Raw genomic sequence first — 18,054 nt, forward strand, 5'->3', positions numbered from 1 at the left:
AGTGAATGTGTGGGTGAGAATGAGCTGAGAGCAGGTGGTGGAGGAGAAAGGGGTTCACAATGTAACATACTTGTTAACACCTGTCACAGGGTTCCCCCTCCAGCAAGCGGAGAAGCCCTTTGCTGCAGCCAATTATCGAGGGCGAAACAGCTTCCTTCTTCAAGGAGATAAAGGTGAAGACCTCCAGCTGCTAACTAATTGCTCAGTTTGCATCAACTTTCCCCTTATACCAATGAAACAGAATGGTTGATTGATTTTTTTTTTATCAGTGTTGATTTTTTTGCAGTGTCCTCCTGAAAAATCAGTAGCTGCTTTAAGCCTCGCCAATTCTGATCAAATTCTTCCCTTGTTGTAGATAAGACTACAGTGTTTCCTTGGCTTTGCATTCTTTTCTATCCTCCTTTCCCCTCCATCTGCACATAATATATTTTATTTTGCTTTTAAAAAAAATCAAAAATCACAGTTCCCCCTGTACCTGGCTTTTTTTCTTGCTTTCCTCCTTTTAAAAGACACTAACTTGTTTTGCAGTAGTTTCTCTCACTCCCAGGCTCTGTGGCTTGCACACAGCACCGTGGCAGGAATGAGCTCTCACAAAACTAACCCTCGCACGTGGAGCCAGCTGGGCACTTACTTATTTATCCACTTATTTATCCAGGCTCTTTTCCACCACCTTGTGCAGGGTGTTTGTAACTTAATGAGGGTGGAAGTAAAGAGCAGCTTGGTTCTGCTAGTTGATACTTGGTCAGATATGGATGGCAGGATTGTTGTGTTTCTTCTTGTGCTGCTGTGGAGTAATAATTGGGGGTGGGGAAGATTGCTGGGATACTGGGTCTTCCCCTGAGGAATAAAGTCCAAAAGCAGACAAGGAAATGCAGCATGGAGCTGGGCCCTGGCTTGCTTTCTGTGCCCTTGCAGTGAAACAAGGGAGAGAAGTGCTTCTGCCCATTTGGATCATATTTCTCTTATCCAGCCAGAGCTTGCTTAAATGTAAATACTGCAGACTTAGAGATCCAAGGTGATTGAGTCCAGTGGATTGTATATTAATGGACTATTCAAGGCACATATTTTTTAATACCAGATTGCAGATTGAAGATGTTAAGCTGCTGTTTGGAAGCTGGTTAATCATCACTGAGCTTCTTAGTATTTTCTAGATAACCACTGGATCAAATCTCCAGTACTGGTCTGGTGGGAGTGTTTTTGTTTGCTTCCTTTTTTTTTGTTTGGTTTTTTTTTGTTTTTTGTTTTTTGTTTTAGTGTATCCTTTTTTTCTCCATCTCTACACCCAGTGTGAGAACTTAGAGCTGTCAATTATGGTGATCTCTGATGGCCAGCACAGGCTGGTGCTGTGCCAGGGCAGCACCAAACCTGTTCAGCAGTGTCCTGCAGGGAATACAAACCTGGAGGGGTTGGTGGCAGAAGATCAGGATGACAGCCTGTTAACATGATGTGCCTATTAACACTTAAATGGGGCTCTGTGAAGCTACATCTGGCAGCTTTGTACTGAGCTACACTCAGAACTAAAGAGAGGAAATTAAAAAGGCTCCAAAACTTATCTTATGCATAGGCTCCACTATGGGCAGGGAAATATTTGACAGGCCACTGACAATGTCAGTGTTTGTATTTTTATGGATAATTTTCCTTGAAGCATTTGAGAGTTGACTAAAAACTTGAGAGGTGTTTTGAGGTGACCTTACCAAACATTTTGGTACAATATCTTGAATGTTGTGTTGGAAAAATCGTTGGAATTCTTGCTTTGTGGGAGTGCCCATGATAGGATAGTCTGGGGATTTGACATTGTGACTCTGGAATGCTCATGATTGCCTAAGAGTCCAAGCAGGTGGAGCTAAATGAGTCCTGTGTATGAAGATCATTCTGGTTCAAGGTGTAAATGGTGCTGCAGGTTTGAAGTGAGGTTCCTGTGTGAGACATTTTAAAGGGAAGGTCTTAAAGGGCCTTTTCTGTTGGAGTTCTGGCTGAGAATCCTTTTAATTTGCTCCTTTGTATTTAAAAGCAGAATGATTTCAGAGGTCTTGTGACAGCCATATGCAGTGTCTTGACTCTGAGGTCTAAATGAAATTTGTGCACATCTTTTCCTCCTGTGGCAGGAGGCTGGCTCCTGAGCTGCTTGCTGGCTGGGGCAGCGAGGCAAGACAGGCTCAAGGGTGTCTGTGAGGAAAACACCTTGCCTCTGTCCTCAGCAGCAGCTTTGTCACACTGCTTATGGGCATTGTGCCTTTGCTTTCTTTCCAGTTTTCCCAGAAAAGGGCATGGGAGCTCCTCCTTTGTTGCCAGAGAGACTCCTCTAAAGCAAAGTGTGCTGCTTTTACTGCTTAGACTGCCTTAGCAAATCTTCCTCCACGGCACAGCAGGATCTGTGCTCTCCTGCTGCAGCCCTTCCTGGGCAGGGTGGGAGGCCTGGGGACAGGGAAATGGCACTGGAAGGTGCTCTCCCCTCCCCACTTCAGCCTGCAGTTGTTGGTAGGGTTTAACAACAGTACATGGCTGCTGGTCTGTGCTTTCTGTTTAAACTGTGCAATTGATGTCTGGGAAAATGGGTCTCGTCTAATCATGTGCTAAATATTGCTTCAACTCCACAAGTTCTCTGCAGATTTTCCTAAGATGCATTCAAGTTTCTGTATATCTTTTGTTATTGCTATTTAAAACTTCTTCTCAGATAATGTTTTTTTTTAACCCTCCAGCCTCAGTCTTGGTTGTAATTTTCAGCCTGTGGCTTTTCAGTGCATCATCATGGCCTAGAACTTTAACTTAAGAAGAAAACTCTAGGCAAACTATAATTAAATTTAAATGTATGCATTTATAAATCACTGAGGGTTTAATGGGACTAAGCCAGGTCCTGGTGTTACCTTCTCCCTTTTTGCTTGAAATATGGGAGCAGTCTCTTAGGAATAATTGAACTATTCACAAGGAATTACATGAAAAAAACAAATCAAGAAAATGTCTGCTTTTGATCCTGGTGCTACAATATATTTTTGTCTTGAAGATTTCAGTGATATTAGCCTCCAAAAGCTTTTAAAGACGTTCATGTGCTTAGATCCTTCCTGGCTAGAGTTACATGGCTGTAAAATAAATACATTTACACACATATACATACATATTTGAGAGATTTACTGTCCATGCTGGCATTTGCCAGCAGCCTCATTCCTTATATTAAAGTTGAAAACTGCCTTCTAGAAATGTCTCCATACATAAGAGACTGAGCCTCATTCCCTGATAATTAAAATTATTTCTGGACAGTGTCACAGGATAAGCCCTACTTTTGAGAACACAGTGAGCTGGTGAATGCCAAGTGCAGCAGGGACTTTCAAATCTCACGCCTATAAATTTTGTAAAAAAATTGAAACGCAACCAATTCATCAGTGTGCATTGAGGAAATGAGAAATTGCAGATTTTCCAGTCCAGTTTTTAGTATATTCCAGCAAAATGGTCAGAGCTGATGTTTGAACATGTTAGCAGCAGCAGTCCTTTTACAGCCAATCATATCCCACATTTGGGTAAGGGTAAGACTCATCTGAGCTGACTGGTATCACTGTCTGAGCATTTGAGGTCTTGAATTCAGCCATTAGAGAGAGCTGTTGAGCTGCATCTCTTGAGAGAAAATTCCACATTTTACCCTGGCAGTCTCTATGCTGGGAAATGTTTGCAGGGAAATGCAGAGGACGGCTGGTGTGCTTTGGACAACTGTGAATGTAACATTTATATCAAAATACATAAACTAAACAAAGCAGCAGGTTGCTCTGAAGCCCAGGTATTGTTTTCCACTCAGTTGTGTCACTCTGGGTCTCCTTAACCAATCTGAGTTTGTGGTGGCAATTTCTCTGTCATGCTTTGGTTCTAGGGTGTCTTTACTGATGGTCTTCTGGTGTCCTGTGTACTGCTTGGCAATTGAAGTGTTTGCTCTGCCTTTCCACTTCTTGTTCCAAGTGCATGTGGTGAGAGGAGCCTGTTCCTGAGAAGGGAAGCAATAACCTGTCTTGTTGTGGGGGTGCTCTATCCCTGTGTGTAGGAAGAAGAGGAGGGCTCAGAGGAGGACAGCAATGTGAAGCCAGATCTCACAATTACCATAAAACCAGATTTCAGTGTGCGCAGCTTCTTGGATCAACTAGAAGATGATGCTGACGGCTTTGTTTCCCCAGTGGATGATAAGATGCCATCTAGGAGCAGTCAGGATATGGGGCTTTCAAATCTCCATGAGGCATCCATGTATGTTGAATTCACAGGCAACTGCAAAAAGTTATTTCTTGCAAATATAGCATTTTATTTGTCAGAAAAGTGTCTAGAGATTTTTTTTCATTTATAATCTGAGCCAGAAGTTTTCATGTTTCATTTTTAAGGGCAATAGGCCCTCAAAGGAAAGGGCTCATACTTAGCTTATGCACCTTTGGATTCCATCACTAACTAGTAACTCCACCAGTGACAAGCCTTTATCATGAAAACCCTGCACTCCAGAAGGTTTGTCATGTTTTGGAGAGAACAAGTGGAACTAGCTTTGCTAGTTCCCAGTCTGGTGCAAACATATGTGGTTAGCCCTAAGTTGTTGCCATTGAATTTGATCCTATAAGAATCACCAAACCCAGACCTATCTGCAGGAGATAAGTTTCTTAGAAGTTAGTGGTAAATTGTGAAGTGCACACTTGACCTCCTTAGAGGCTGCAGCCTAAGACTATGATCATTTTGTTGAACTAAATTTAGAGAGCTTTTTGTTTCAAGTGATGTGAGGCTGCCAGAGCTGCTGACAGGAGCAGCTCCGTTGCTTGGCATGCATACAACTAAACATTTTAGGTTTACTGGGTGTTTTCTGTTTTTATTGTATATGTATGGATAATCTCATTTATCTTTAAACCCAACAGCCCCGAACTGTTAGAGCAGCTCCAAGAAGTCAGGGAAGAGAAAAAGAGAATCAGAAAAAAATTGAGAGACTTTGAAGATAACTTTTTCCGACAAAATGGAAGGTAACAATTTCTCAGCTACCTCGCTGTTCTTCAGCTACTTTTAATCTGTTTTGCATCTGAAAAGATCTCCAAATAGACAAAGTTACCCAAACTCAGTATTAGATGTTTCTTCTTCACAAACATTATCATTGCTTTCCCCACATTTAGAATGGTGGAAGTTCTGTGTTAAAGTACTTAGTTTTTTCCCCTAGTGATTTCTGTCGTGTTCTTGCTTGTCTGTGAGGTATTCAGACACTAGTTTTATCAAGTATTTCTGCTTTAGTGTAACTGGTTTTATTGTTTCAAGAAAATGCCCCTCATTAACGAGCTGATAGAATGTTTTCATATATTTATACACTTAAATTACCTTGTCTGTTTCTTGCCATCAGCCAACACCCTTAGGGACTTTTGTAAAATCACTGAAAACTTAAAATGTTCCTGTAAGGCAAGAGCAGTCTGATCAAATACCATCTTTCTTTTGGCAAGTGTGCCTCTTTGTGCAAGTGCTGTGGTGCCAGGCCAGGGGAGGCTGTATTTTATTTTACCAGGCTCACAGGCTGACACTCAGATGGCTCCTGAAGTGTTTTCCAGCTGTTTTGCAGAGCTGGTGGTTTCACAGAAGCAGGACATGCTTCAAGTAGAATTTTTTATTTGGAACTATGGGGTTGTACTCAACCTCAGCACACAAGCATCCCACACTTTGTTGGAACGGCTTGTTTGCCCCTTTTTTTTTTTTTTTTTTTGTTTGTTTTGTTTTTTCTCTCAAAGCATAAATGTTTTAGTCTTGTTCCTTGATCAGGAGTGGAGGAGAGGGGCTGCCTTGTAGATCTTGGTGGACAGAGGGAGGCTTTCTGTTACAGGAATCTTCATGGTCTGCTTTCACTCCCACTAGGAATGTGCAGAAAGAAGACCGCACACCCATGGCTGAAGAGTACAATGAATACAAGCAGGTTAAGGCCAAGCTGAGGCTGCTGGAAGTCCTGATCAGTAAGAGAGATATTAGCTCCAAGATCATGTAAAGGAGGAGATTGTTTTTGCCAATAAACAAAGAGGAGAGAGCACCAAATGGACAAATGCATGAAGTGGATGCAGCGGGGGCCTGACTGGGAGAGCTGAGGAGCTCCCTGGGAACTGAAGGGTCATTCCCAGAGGTGGGAGAGGGAGGAAAGGTGGATTTCTGTCACTCTCTACATTTGCCCACTGTTTCTCCATGCCTGATGTCCAAAATGGAGTTTGCCAGTGTAGGAGACACAACTCTGCGCTCAGTGACTGCACTGAAGGGATCCTTCTCTACTGATTTGCTTACAGATCCATAATATTTAGAATATCTAAGCCAGCCATGCTCTTTTTTTTTTTCCACAGGATATTATAGCAAGAGGCAAAATAGGATTAATAGTAATGAAATCATCAAATAGCTTCTACTTGAGTTGAACAGACAAGTGCCCTGACCAGTCTCAAATTAAGGCACAGATCAGGCAGCACCAAGACTGTTCTCGTGTAGCTACAGAAAAGATTTGCTCAGACTTTTGACCTGTTTGGAGTCCAGCATCTTCTGTTGCTTTAGAGAAATGCTGTAATAATCTCCTGGTCATCAGCCAGAGCTGGTGTGAGTTGCAATTTTGCCCAGGCTTGAGTTGGGTTTTCTTCCCACATTTTTGATGGCCAATTCAACCTAAGTAGAAGGAAGTACCTGTATGTTTGGGATAGCAAAGAAAGTGAGCCATGCAGCTAGGTTCTAACCAGCTTGTTCTGCTTGGAGGGTGATACTGAGACCTTCTGTTTGGGCAACAGGGAAGAGAAGAAATTTTGAAAGCTTTAAGTCAGAATCCCTTGGCATTTTGATGATTGGTTAAATATCTGGTGTAAAATATGTGGTAGATATCTGGAAGACCCTCCCCATTAGTACGTGTGCTTCATCATGGTACAGACACCTGAGGCCAAGCTGAGCAGTCCACAAGGGTGTCCCACAAACTCACCTAAATTTTGTTCTTTTGGGCACATCACTGCTTTGTGGGCTGCAGCAGCAACACTGATGGTGGCAGCAGAGGATGGGCTTTTTTTCACAGTGTAGGAGGAATGTGGGAATACAGAGGATACCACAGGGAACTGAGAGCATGGAGCTGTGCTCTGCCTGTGGAAAGGCACCTGTCTAGAGTGCAAGCTTTGACAATTTTCTGTTTCCAAATTAGTTTCTGACTTGCAAAAAAGAAAGTCCTGGGACACCTGATTCAGGTGCTTGTGTCAAACAGGTGCTGCCTGGAGAGAAAGACCCTGAGTTCAGGGATACCAAGTCACTGAGGGCTCACAGTTCACATCCTGGGACACCTGGGCTTGTTCTCCCACTCCAGAGGCTTATGTGCACTTCTTGGTCTGCCCTGAGCCAGGCTCCACCCTGGTACCAAGGGTGGGCACTTCTGTAATGCTTTCTTCAGCTCCCCAGGGGATCATTGCCAATGTACAGAAGCCAAATAGCCAAGATGAAATCTGGTGTTGGTTGTAGCCAGGCCTCATGCATGTCATACCAGAGGAGCCAAGAGGACTCCCAGAACAACTTCTCCCTTTCCTTCTTTATTAAGGGCAAGTGGGCTCACAAATAGTTGTATTTGGGTTGTGGTACTTAGGTTTATCCCTTTTCACTTGCCATGTGTGCTGTGTGTGTTCTTGCCAAAATTGCTGCTGTTTTGGTCTCTTTGGGATCCCTTGAACTCTTCCAAAGGCACCCATGGGCTGCACATGCCCTTTGCTAGTCATGGTGGGTGTCCTGGTTTAGGGCAAATTCCCCCACCTGGTTCGGGAAAAGATTTCCTTGGAGAAAAGTGGAAAAAATACCTGTTTATTTAACAAGCAAAGCACCCACAAACAAAAATGAACAATACCAAACAATAAAATCTATCATTGTTCTGAAGAAATGGCAGATTCAGAAAGTTCTTTTCTTGGGGTGTAGCTCAGCTCGCTGTGTGTCTCTCATCCCCTCCAGAGCTGGAAAATGCCATGTCCCAGCCCTGGTGGGCCACAGGTGTGAGCTCCTGGTGTTCTGAGATTTTGGTCCAAAGCGGTTTGGAACAGTTCCAAGAAAAGGAGAAGCCACAATCCAGGGAACTTCTCTCAGCTAGCTAAAAGCTAACTAAAAAGCAGAAGAGAGCTCTGTCCCACTGTCTGTGTTTCAGACAGCACAGTTCAGGAGTAGGAATGCATGGGACCAAGTGCAGTTTCTGAAAACAAACTGAGTCCTTCTTCTGTCCCCTCCTTTGTTCTTGGAACCAGCTTTGAAAGTGTAGAACTTAATATCCAGCATAAACAGAACAGACAACTGGGGATACAAGCATCATCCCCAGGACATGGGCTAAGGCAGAGATGTGTGTTAGTGAAAACACTTGGGATGGGGACTCATAGCCTGGTTTGTTTTTTTTTATTGATGGCAGAAATGCCTGTTCTGTATCAAACCAGCAAAGACTGAATTTTGTATTTCCAAACAGTCCAGAGGTCTTGTGTGCTGACCTAAGGCTTGGCTTGAGATCCCTGAGATGGGATCTCCTCTGATCCTTGGGGTGTGTTAACTGAATTGGCAGTCTGGCTCAAAAAGTGCTTTGAAGAGAAGTCTGGGCTGGGTAAACCCCTTTGCCTGCTCCAGTGGGCTCTTCCTCATTGTCAGCTCTCCCTAGTTATTTTAGGGAAAGCAGCTGAGCCAAGCTGGCTGCAGTGTCAGTCTGCTGGTGGAAGAGTGGGATGAGAAAGAATGCTGGGTCACAAAAAGGTCCTTAGCACTTGCTCATTTTTATATTGTTCAGGCCCAGTTCAGGAAAACTAAAGCCTGGATGGTGAGCATGTACCTCAAGCTGGGCTGTCTTTGGGATGTTGCTTAATTAAAATGGAGTAAAGCACAGTTTCTGAACAACTCCTAAATATACGTTCTTCCTTCAAAAGGGTTTTCAGGGATTGCTGAGTTTGGTCTTTGTTACTTTAACCACCACTGTGCTTAATGAACTCAGACACCTAAAAGAATAAGCTTTACTATATATATTTAAAAACTGAAGAAAAGTTTTCTAAAAAGATGCTTTTGAATTTGACAAAATGCTCCAGCTACTCAAGCTGTGCAGCAGCTTGTTAGCAGGGACCAAACTAAAGCACCTAAAGAAGAGGAGTCAGCCCCGACCTTTCCCTGTGCTTCTGGGCTGTTCCCAGAACTCCACCCATCTCCTTCTAGAACACTTAGTGTATTCCAACATCTATAAGCCAGAACTGCTGACCAACAGGGAATCAACATCAGAATGGCCAAACACTGAAGGGGGACAGGGAACACAGGCTGGGGCCAAGAACAGAGGGACTGCCACATGTCAGAATCCATACAAGAGCTAATTACAGCTTGTGTTTGCAGGGGGGGTCAGGAATCAACATTGGAAATGCCAACAGAGCCTCACAAGACTGCTCCTGTTTCCTATGTGACACCAGCTACACTATTCCCATGTGCCACAGAAGCTGATGGCCATGCTGGGGAAAGAAGTAGATAGTTTTTCCTTTTGGGAGAAAGCTCTTTCCTGTCATAATCCTTGTCCTGTCTGTCTTGGTTTGAAAGACAGGTGCGCACTAAGGAAGGCAGGAGCCTCCCTTGAAATGGAAAATATAAACCTCCTCCCAGCAAATTATAATTTTGAAATTAAGGGGCTCTCAGGCAAAGATACTAGGATAGGAATAACAGTTCTTTACTAGCATGTATAATAAAGTGAACAAACAGCAACAAGTATGGAATTAACAACAACAAGCAGAGCAGAGCCCAGTGGCAGTGCTCTCAGCCTTGGGCACCTTTCCCCGTGCTGCAGTTCCCGTCCCTGCTGGCAGTGAGCTCTGGCAGGCAGGGAAGGGGTGGCCGTGTCCCAGACGGGAGGGATGGAGCAGACAGGCTTTGCTCACGAACTCTGGGGAAGATGGTCCCGGTGCTCCTGCAGGACTCTGGGAACAGCAGCTGGGCTGGCAGGAATGTGCAAAAACCCCGTTGTTCTCTGACTCGAGCTTCACAGCAGCCAGCCAGATCTCCTCACTGTTGGGGTTGGCCTGGAAAGCCAGGGCCAAGATGCTTCTGGCTGCAGGAACATCTCCTGCCAGCCACTTGGATTTGGCTCCCATGAGCCACAGCACCTCTGCTTTGGGACAGTAAGTAACAGCTTTCTGCAAAAGAGCCTCCAAGGATTCTCTGGTTCCATGGCTCTTTTCAAAGTAGGCTGCTTGCAGCCACACACCCTTCTTGCTTGGGAAGACTTGCAAGGCATAGGCATAAATGGCTCGGGCACACTCCAGGGCATTATGAGAAACACAACTGTCTGCATCTTCCATCCAGGTGTGTTTCCAATCTTCTTCCTCGATCCCAATCCCCATCACAGCTCTCACAATTGCCTGGCACGTAGCCACAGTTCCAGCTTTACCACATTCCTCGGCATCCTGTATCCACTGCTCCCTATTGATTTCCACACAGTTAGCCCTAAGAGATGTGATGGCTCTATCAATGATTTTCTCCACCATCTGGGTGTTTCTACTGGCTTCCTCCAGTTTGGCAGCAGTAATCCAGATGTGACGATCCGTTGGGATATTCTCCCGGGCTTTGTTAAGGACTATCCAAGCTTTCTCATATGTCTCCAGCCTTGCCAGTGCCAGCCAGAGCTCAGCACTGGTTGGGCAGCACTCCACAGCTCGGCTCAGCATGATCCTGGCATCCTCAGGTTCTTCCAGCTGCACAGCTGCTTTCCACAAACGCACCGAGTCTGGAACATGCTCCAGGGCTTTCCTGAGGACACGTTTCTTGGCACGGATATCTGTCTCCAGCTCTACTGCTTTGATAAAGATCCGCACAGACTGTGGCAGGTGCCACACAGCCTGGGCCACAACAGCCTTGGCTGCATCTCCAGTCTGAAGATGAGCAGCTTCCAACCAAACATCTTCACTCTTGGGGCACATCTCTGTTCCTTCCATGATGAGGTTTCGAGCCATTTGGAGTTTGCCAGCGACCTCCTCCAGTCGGGCTGATGCTATCCAGGCTGGTGGATGATGAGGATTGGTCTCTCGGAAAGATTTCAGGAGCAAACGGGTTTTTTGATATCGTTAATATCTCCTCTGTGTGTGGGAATCGTGAAATTCAAGTCTGTCAAATACCTTTTTGGGTCCACTACAGTCTGGCCACTCACAGAATCCAACACCTGGTTTAGCCTCATATCCATCAAGGTGTTCTTGGCTTGGCCAATCTTCCTCATATCCAATTCACCTGTCCCAGGTGTCATCAAACCTGGTAAAATTCCTCCTGGGTATGGAATATTCAAACCCCCTGGATACGGAGTATTCAGTACACTAAATTGTATCTGGTGTAGGTCCATGGAACTGTGATTCTCTCCTGACTGTAAATGCTTTGCAAAGAAGCTGTCAGGGACAGGAGTCAGCTTCTTGTAACGAGGATTCCTCTGCTGCTTGTTCCTGGCATCCCCAACATCAGGAATACTCACCCACTCCTCCTCAGTAACCTCTGTTAATTTCCATTTCAAATCTGAGAACTGCTGCTGAATTTTGGGTCGTTCCCTATGGTACTTTTCTATTTCCTCTTTTTCTCATTGTTCCCTCCTTTCTTTCCTGCATTCATCCATCCTCTTACCCAAAACTGCATAAATGGAATCTGCTTCTTCACCATCTTTTTCATACAGGCCACTTGAGAACAGGCTCCCAGCATAGCCGTTGAACTCATCGTAGCTGGTGTCATTCAAATCCCCATCTGCTCTCTGGTTGTTCATCTGGTTCCCCACTGCTCTCTTGCCCAGCAGGGCGTGCCAGTTGTCCACGGGGTCGTTGGCATCATGGGCAGGGCAGAGATCAGAGCGGGTGGTGAAACCTGTGGCTCCACAGCCCAGCCCTGGCATGCCCAGGAATGGCTGCTGCTTCTTGTTCATGATGGCAGCAGTGGTGAGGTCAGACTGAAGTGGGACTGGAGCAGGGACTGGGAGAGGTGGCTGGGAAAGCTGAGGCAGGAGCAGCCAATTCCCTTCTCCAAGCAGCAGCTCTGACTGTTGTCCTCCTAAGCCCAGTCTGTTACCTGAAGGACTGGATGCCCAGTTCTCGTGGTATCTCTGCCCCTCGGAGAGAAACTCCCAGGTAAGAGAGGTACAACCAGCCCTCCTCTCCTGAGCTCGGCCACTTCTTTTGTTTTCCTGAAGTAGCCAGTCATTAGTGTTTCCTAGCAACTAATGAGAAAAAATTCTGTAAGTAAAAAGGAACAAAAGGAAAAAGAAAATAACCCCCTGTGCTAGTTTGAAAGCAAACCAGTGGGAGATCCCAAATCAGAACTACAAATTTCTAGGAAAATTAAAATCAAATGCAGTAGTAAAAAATACACTGACAGAGTCAGAATACAACCTGATACCCCATCAGTCAGTCAGGGTGCTGGTAGCAGTCCCATTAAATGGTGGCTGCATCCTCCTGCAGTGACAGATGTAGTTCAGCTGAAGCAGTGCTCCCGTAGAAGGGTGCAGTTTTCCTATGAAGGTCCAGTGGTGGTATAGATGGGTCTGATCTTCCTCTGGAATCCAGTGTTTGAAAAAGGCTGCTTGTGGTGTTCCAAATCTGTTTTTTATCTAGGTAGGAAAGGCTTGGCTCGTCCCCCTGGCTGGAGCATCTCCCAGTGGGATGCTGTTGTTTTATCAGTCACACAGTGGGACTCAACGACCCATTAACAGACAATATCTCCCTGGAGGAAGGGTGGGTCCTGGGAAAGATAAAGAACAATGCCCCACCTGGTCTTTACCAGATGGCCCATTAGCAGAAGATATCCCCTCCTTCCCCGGAGTTTTCAGGGATGGATCATGGAAGAGATAAAGAACACTGCCCCACCTGGTTTCACAGATGGTGATAGAATACATAGGTTTGGTTACATCCTGCTTTGCAACCTAAGACACCCCCAGCAGCTGGGCTTTTCCCTTGACAAATCTCAATAAATGAGATGTAGGGAACAGTCCATTTTATTTTTAAACTGATGAGATTGTAGCATTTTCTGATGCTTAGTTATTGCTGTTTACATGGTATACTGCTAGAATTTCAAATTGTTTCTATGAAATCAAAGTACAGCTATGCACTTTAGAGAGTTTATATTTTTGAACTTTGAAAACTAAAAGTAACAAAACCTATTAATGGAGATTGTACATTAAAAGAAGAAAAAAAATACCCCACACCTAGCCATCTCTCTTTTTGAATTATTCAAGTCCTTCCTTATGGCAAAAGCAAAGCAAAACTTCAACTGCCTTCTTGAGAAGGGAACTGCTAGAAAAGATTTTTAGAGAAAACTGAATTTTAAAATTCCAGTCCTGGAATGACATGTACCAGAGCTGAACTTTGTCCTGAATTTGTAGATGCTGTGACTCCCCTCTCCCAATTCTGTGCAGGAGGAGGACTCCTGAACACTAAAACGTTGTCTTTATCTCCCACAGATTATTTGACTTCTCACTGACCACAAATAGCCAGAAATTATGTTTGTCCCAACACACCAAGTCAATCCAAGCAACAGCTGTACATTTTGTTTGATGATTTGTGTGTGCCAACATCAATGATTGACTGGAAAACATTAAATACAAGACTGCTTTTTAAAAGGTGTGAAGTACTGTACAAAATTGTAATTTATGTGATATAAATAAGCTGTTTAGTGTAAGACAACCTCTTTCCATGTCACTAGAACAAAGCTGTCTGCTGTAGGATGGCAGTAGAGTCTGTTGGGCTTCCCTTCCACAGGGGCTGCCTCGGACACATTGTGGTGTAATAAATCATTCAAATGTAAATGCTGGCCATGAACAAAATAAGATGCAAGAGTGAAAGACAGAAGGAAAACTTATCATTCTAACAAGTTGCAAGTTGTCATTCTGTTTACTCCTGAGTAAACAGTTGAGTAATGGATGTTTCTGTTAAGGGTGGTAAAATTAAATCATTTTTCTTTTAATCATTCTGCTGATAGATCAGTTATTAGTTTTGGTGTGTGCAAGTTTCAGATGGTAAGTGCTGCCAGCCATCCTCCAGCCTGAGGAGCCATCTTTGGAGCTGTTTGCAAGTCAGTGATTGACTGCTGCTGCCAAGGTGAGAGGTGGGCAACCACACCAAAATGGTTAAGAAAAAAAAAAAAACAACCCAACAAAACAACCATCTGCAAGGATTCCAATACCTGGAGAAGTACAAAGTAACCCACAGGTGGTAGAAGGGACTAAATGGGCCTGGTGTAGCATAATTAATTGTGCTGATGGCCAAGCAGGATTTCCTGGACTCCTCCTGTTTCTCCCTCAGGTGTCACTAAGATTTTGGTGCCTGTGACTGCCATGTGGTGTCAGAGGTCCTTTGCTTGGGGTGGAAGACACAGGAATTGGCTCAGAGTCCAAACTGGACAGCCCACCCCACACCCTTGCTGCATGTCTTGGTGCCTTAGATTTAGAGGATTAATGGAAAAAGCTCTTGCCCTTGGAGACTGGAATGGATTGACATCTCCAGCTCTTGGAGAGCCAAGTTTCACCAGCCTGCATGGTCACTCACAGCATGGAGAGTGGAACACTTATTGGACCTTGTGTGGTCAGTGTATGATCCTTGTGCTTCCCTTTGGACACCTGCATGCAGGGAACCAGCTCCTACAATAATGGATATGTACATGCATCAAACAATACATAGTTTTGCAAATAACTTGCTGTAAAGCAAGAGTGGGCGTGGGTGCCTGACTTAAAAAAAAAATTGTTAATAATCCATTTTCTTCAGATTGCATTTGGTATACAAAAGCAACTTGGGAATGCATTCCCCAGCTAATGACACCTCTGTGACTCTGGACTTGGGTCTCTGTTTATATGATTTATGTAAGCAACTTCAAACTGAATCAATGGTGTCCTTTTAAACATAAATGGGTTGAAAAACATTATATGTACACTTTGTATTTTGTATAAAACAAGAAAATATTACTATTTTGACTGCAGGTGTTTGGTGACAGCTTCTGTTCTGTGTGGGATGCTGCCAAAGATGGCTCAGCTCAGTGAAGTGGCTCATAAAGCCCCCAACAGCCCTGGCCCCTCCTGCCTCCTCCTGCTCAGCTGAACAGGGCTGACACTTGCTACTGGAAAAGAGATGTGTGATTTATAAATATAAGTATACACACACTTTGCATTTCTATAGTATATAAAACATATACACACTTACCTGTTAGTGTAATACATGTTATCTACAACAATGCAACACATTATGTACAAAGTATAGAATATACATACACTAGATACAACAGTACCTGGACCTTACACATCAATACAGGTCACACAGTAATGTGCACACGCTACATTGTATGTAAGAGCTTATGTGCACATCCCTGTGTCTACACATGATCCATCCACCTACACATAAATAAATATGTGCAATTTATGTGTCTAACCACTTATGCATGTATGGAATGACTGAGGGCTGGTCTTGAGCCCAAGCTCTTCCCTTTGTCTGAGACAGGACAGGGGAGTGGCAGTGCTGGTGCCTGGAACACCCTTTGCTTCCTGACATGGAAAGGCAGCCACTCCATCAGAATTAAACATCAAATTTATTGCATAATACTGTACTATGTACACACACATCGAAAATAAACATTTGATATAACTGTATATTTGTCTTCAATGCTGCATTAGAAAGAGGCTGGGGGTCTCTCAATGTAGCCCACAGCTTGTCTTTAAAAAAAACCAAAACAAAACAAAAACAAACCCAGAAGCCTAAAACCTTTTGTTACGAGGTGCAAAGTTCAATACTGTAAATTGAACGTGGTGCATAAATACTATGTCCTAATAACAAGTCAATGTCAAAACCACCCTAGGCTTAAAATGAGATTTACATCAACATCTGAAAAGGGCAGGGGAGAAGGGAGAAAAATCATTCAAACTTCACTTAATGGGGCAGTGAGACTGAGGAAAGGAGTACAAAAGCTCTCCAATCATACAGGATACATTTAGGTAGTGACTTTTCTACATTTTCACTCTAATTCACACAGATTGTCCTTCAGGCCCCCTGGCAAAACAGCTGCCAAGTGAGAGGGCTGTTCTCAAACAGCAAAGTAAGCCTACCTGCACAGATCAAACCAATGTCCAGACAAGGGGCTATCACTCAAATGGGGATCTTCACTCCTTTCTATGACCTGACCTGATGAGACTGGAGAGATTGTACACACCTCCCACACTCACACACCCCTGCACTCGCACACCCACACACACAGCTCCTCTGGACAAAAGGCAGCAGTAAATCAGCCACCTCACCTTGTATTGGAGTAACAGGGCTGTTGGGATGGAAAAAGAGGGCTGCCCACCCACCCAGACTGCAGACTTGCCAGAACAGAAACACAACATGAGGGAGGCGTTTAGAGAAACCTGCTGTGATAGGTAGGGCTTGTCTTTCAAAAAACCTGAACACAAATCCCACTCCAGAGGGATTCTGAGGGTTCTTTGAGAAGCTTGAAAACAAAATTCAAAAGAAGTGAGGAAAAACAAGCCAATCTCTGTAAACTACCATATTTTCCATAAGACATCCTGGTCCAAAAAGACAGAACATCACTAATGCACTACTCTGGGGTCAGAAATGACATCCCAGCCCAGTACCATCCACCAAGGACCAAAGGACAGAGGAGGTATTTCCATTCAAAGCAAGAACCAGCTTGCATTTAAAAAGGGAAGAAAAAAGGGTGGGGGGAAATCACAGCTTTTCAAAGAGGAGATCGCTATTTCGTCCTGTTTCCACCATACCCTAAATGCAAGAGACATCAAAATATTTAATAACTGAATTAAAAGAAGAGGTAAGAGTGTGTGTGTATGGGGGCAATAAAAGCAAACTACAAGGAATTGCCAGGAGGGCAGTGATGTCAAGTTGGAGGAGGGAAACAACAGAAATGCCCACTGAACTAGTATTGTTCAGCAGATGAGAAAATTCAAAGCAAGAGCCTCTCCCTGCTGAAGCCCCACAAAATGCTGGCAGCATCAGACTGAAACTGCATCATCTCTATAATTATTATTATTATTCACCCCCTCCCCCCCCAAAAAAAAAGAAAAAAAAAAAAAAAAAAAAAAAAAAAAAAAGTTGAGATCTATTCCCTTACAAAAATAAAGCCCAAGCCCATGGTTCTGCTCAGCAGTCTGTGCCTCCCCGCGGCTCAGGCCAGGCTGAAGCCCTCGTAGTGGTCGATGGCCTGCACGAGGCGGGCGCTGAGGATCTCCTTGCTGCTGTACTTGGGCAGGTCCAGCAGGTTGTAGCAGGTGTGGGCCACGGGCAGGTACTGCTCCCCGCTGGGCGTCGACTGGATGATGATGCGCAGGCTGGACATGCCGTAGATGGGAATGCGGTCGCTGCCCGTCAGGAACACTGCGAGAGGCACAGGGAAGGATGGGCAGCTGGGATGGGTGAGGGAGCTCCCAGCAGGGCTGCACCCACAGGCAGAGCTCAGCCCCACCTGCCTGGAGGGGATAAACCCTGACTGGACTCCGTGCAGGGCCTGGCTGGCTCCAGGGGAGCTGCAGCGCAGCAAGGCCAGTGCCAGGCACAAACACTGGTCTTTATCTGTCCAGCAGACACAGATTCTAAATGGCTGAGGTTGAAGGGACCTTGGGGCCAACCCCTGCTCAAGCAGAGCCACCTAGAGCCAGCTACCCAGGACAGAAGGAAAAACACAGAGGGAAACCCCAGCTCTGACTAGGATACTGTCACTCACGCTGGATCACCCAACTCAATGCAATGAAGCTCTGCAGCCACTCCCACCTAAGTCTTTCGATTCCAGGAGGTGCTGCACCACTGCAAGATACTTACAGAGAAATTTCTTCTTCTTTTCCAAGGGAAATGCATGGAAGGTCTCCCAGAACATTCTCACAGTTGGGTGTGTGGCAGTGTAGTCTCCCTTATAGACAGCGCTCTATTAAAAAACAAAATGCCACATTCTCAGCTGGCATTAGAAAGCAAAGACTTGGCAGAACTCAGACCTGATCTTACTAGTATCTGACATCAGGTCAGTGCCTGACAGCTTTGAAAGGGAACACAGAATAGGTGATGGGCACCCATGGCATGGCTCAAACACCAAGCAAGGGATCTCTTGGCAATGTGAGGAATA

General features: G+C 44.7%; 2 protein-coding genes and 1 pseudogene across 16 annotated transcripts in view; 1 reads left to right on the forward strand and 2 right to left on the reverse strand.

The window, feature by feature from the left end:
* The window catches only part of FAM13A (family with sequence similarity 13 member A), a 115,026-nt gene extending 109,011 nt beyond the window's left edge, over nt 1–6,015 (forward strand). For 8 of the 10 annotated variants that reach the window (XM_079305781.1, XM_079305785.1, XM_079305783.1 and 5 more), the window contains 4 exons: nt 90–173; nt 4,025–4,221; nt 4,869–4,970; nt 5,842–6,015. In XM_079305781.1, the coding sequence (XP_079161907.1) occupies nt 90–173; nt 4,025–4,221; nt 4,869–4,970; nt 5,842–5,968 (510 nt within the window). In that variant the 3' untranslated portion in view covers nt 5,969–6,015. The remainder of the gene's footprint in view (nt 1–89; nt 174–4,024; nt 4,222–4,868; nt 4,971–5,841) is intronic. The other 2 variants (XM_079305784.1, XM_079305789.1) reach the window with 1 other exon arrangement.
* Nucleotides 6,016–9,695: 3,680 nt separating this feature from the next.
* On the reverse strand, nt 9,696–12,001 carry LOC306802680 (pre-mRNA-processing factor 6 pseudogene; annotated as a pseudogene). Its single transcript has one exon. The product of its transcript is annotated as a pre-mRNA-processing factor 6 pseudogene (transcript).
* Nucleotides 12,002–15,497: 3,496 nt separating this feature from the next.
* The window catches only part of HERC3 (HECT and RLD domain containing E3 ubiquitin protein ligase 3), a 43,845-nt gene continuing 41,288 nt past the window's right edge, over nt 15,498–18,054 (reverse strand). For all 5 annotated transcript variants that reach the window (XR_013774333.1, XM_079306279.1, XM_079306276.1 and 2 more), the window contains 2 exons: nt 17,757–17,859; nt 15,498–17,315 (listed from right to left, as the gene is read on the reverse strand). Coding sequence is in view for 4 of the 5 variants with exons in the window: in XM_079306279.1 (XP_079162405.1) it covers nt 17,107–17,315; nt 17,757–17,859 (312 nt within the window). In the remaining variant the exon portion in view is untranslated. The remainder of the gene's footprint in view (nt 17,316–17,756; nt 17,860–18,054) is intronic.

This window comes from Erithacus rubecula, assembly GCF_903797595.1.
Source record: "Erithacus rubecula genome assembly, chromosome: 5".
Taxonomy (NCBI): Eukaryota; Metazoa; Chordata; class Aves; order Passeriformes; family Muscicapidae; genus Erithacus; species Erithacus rubecula.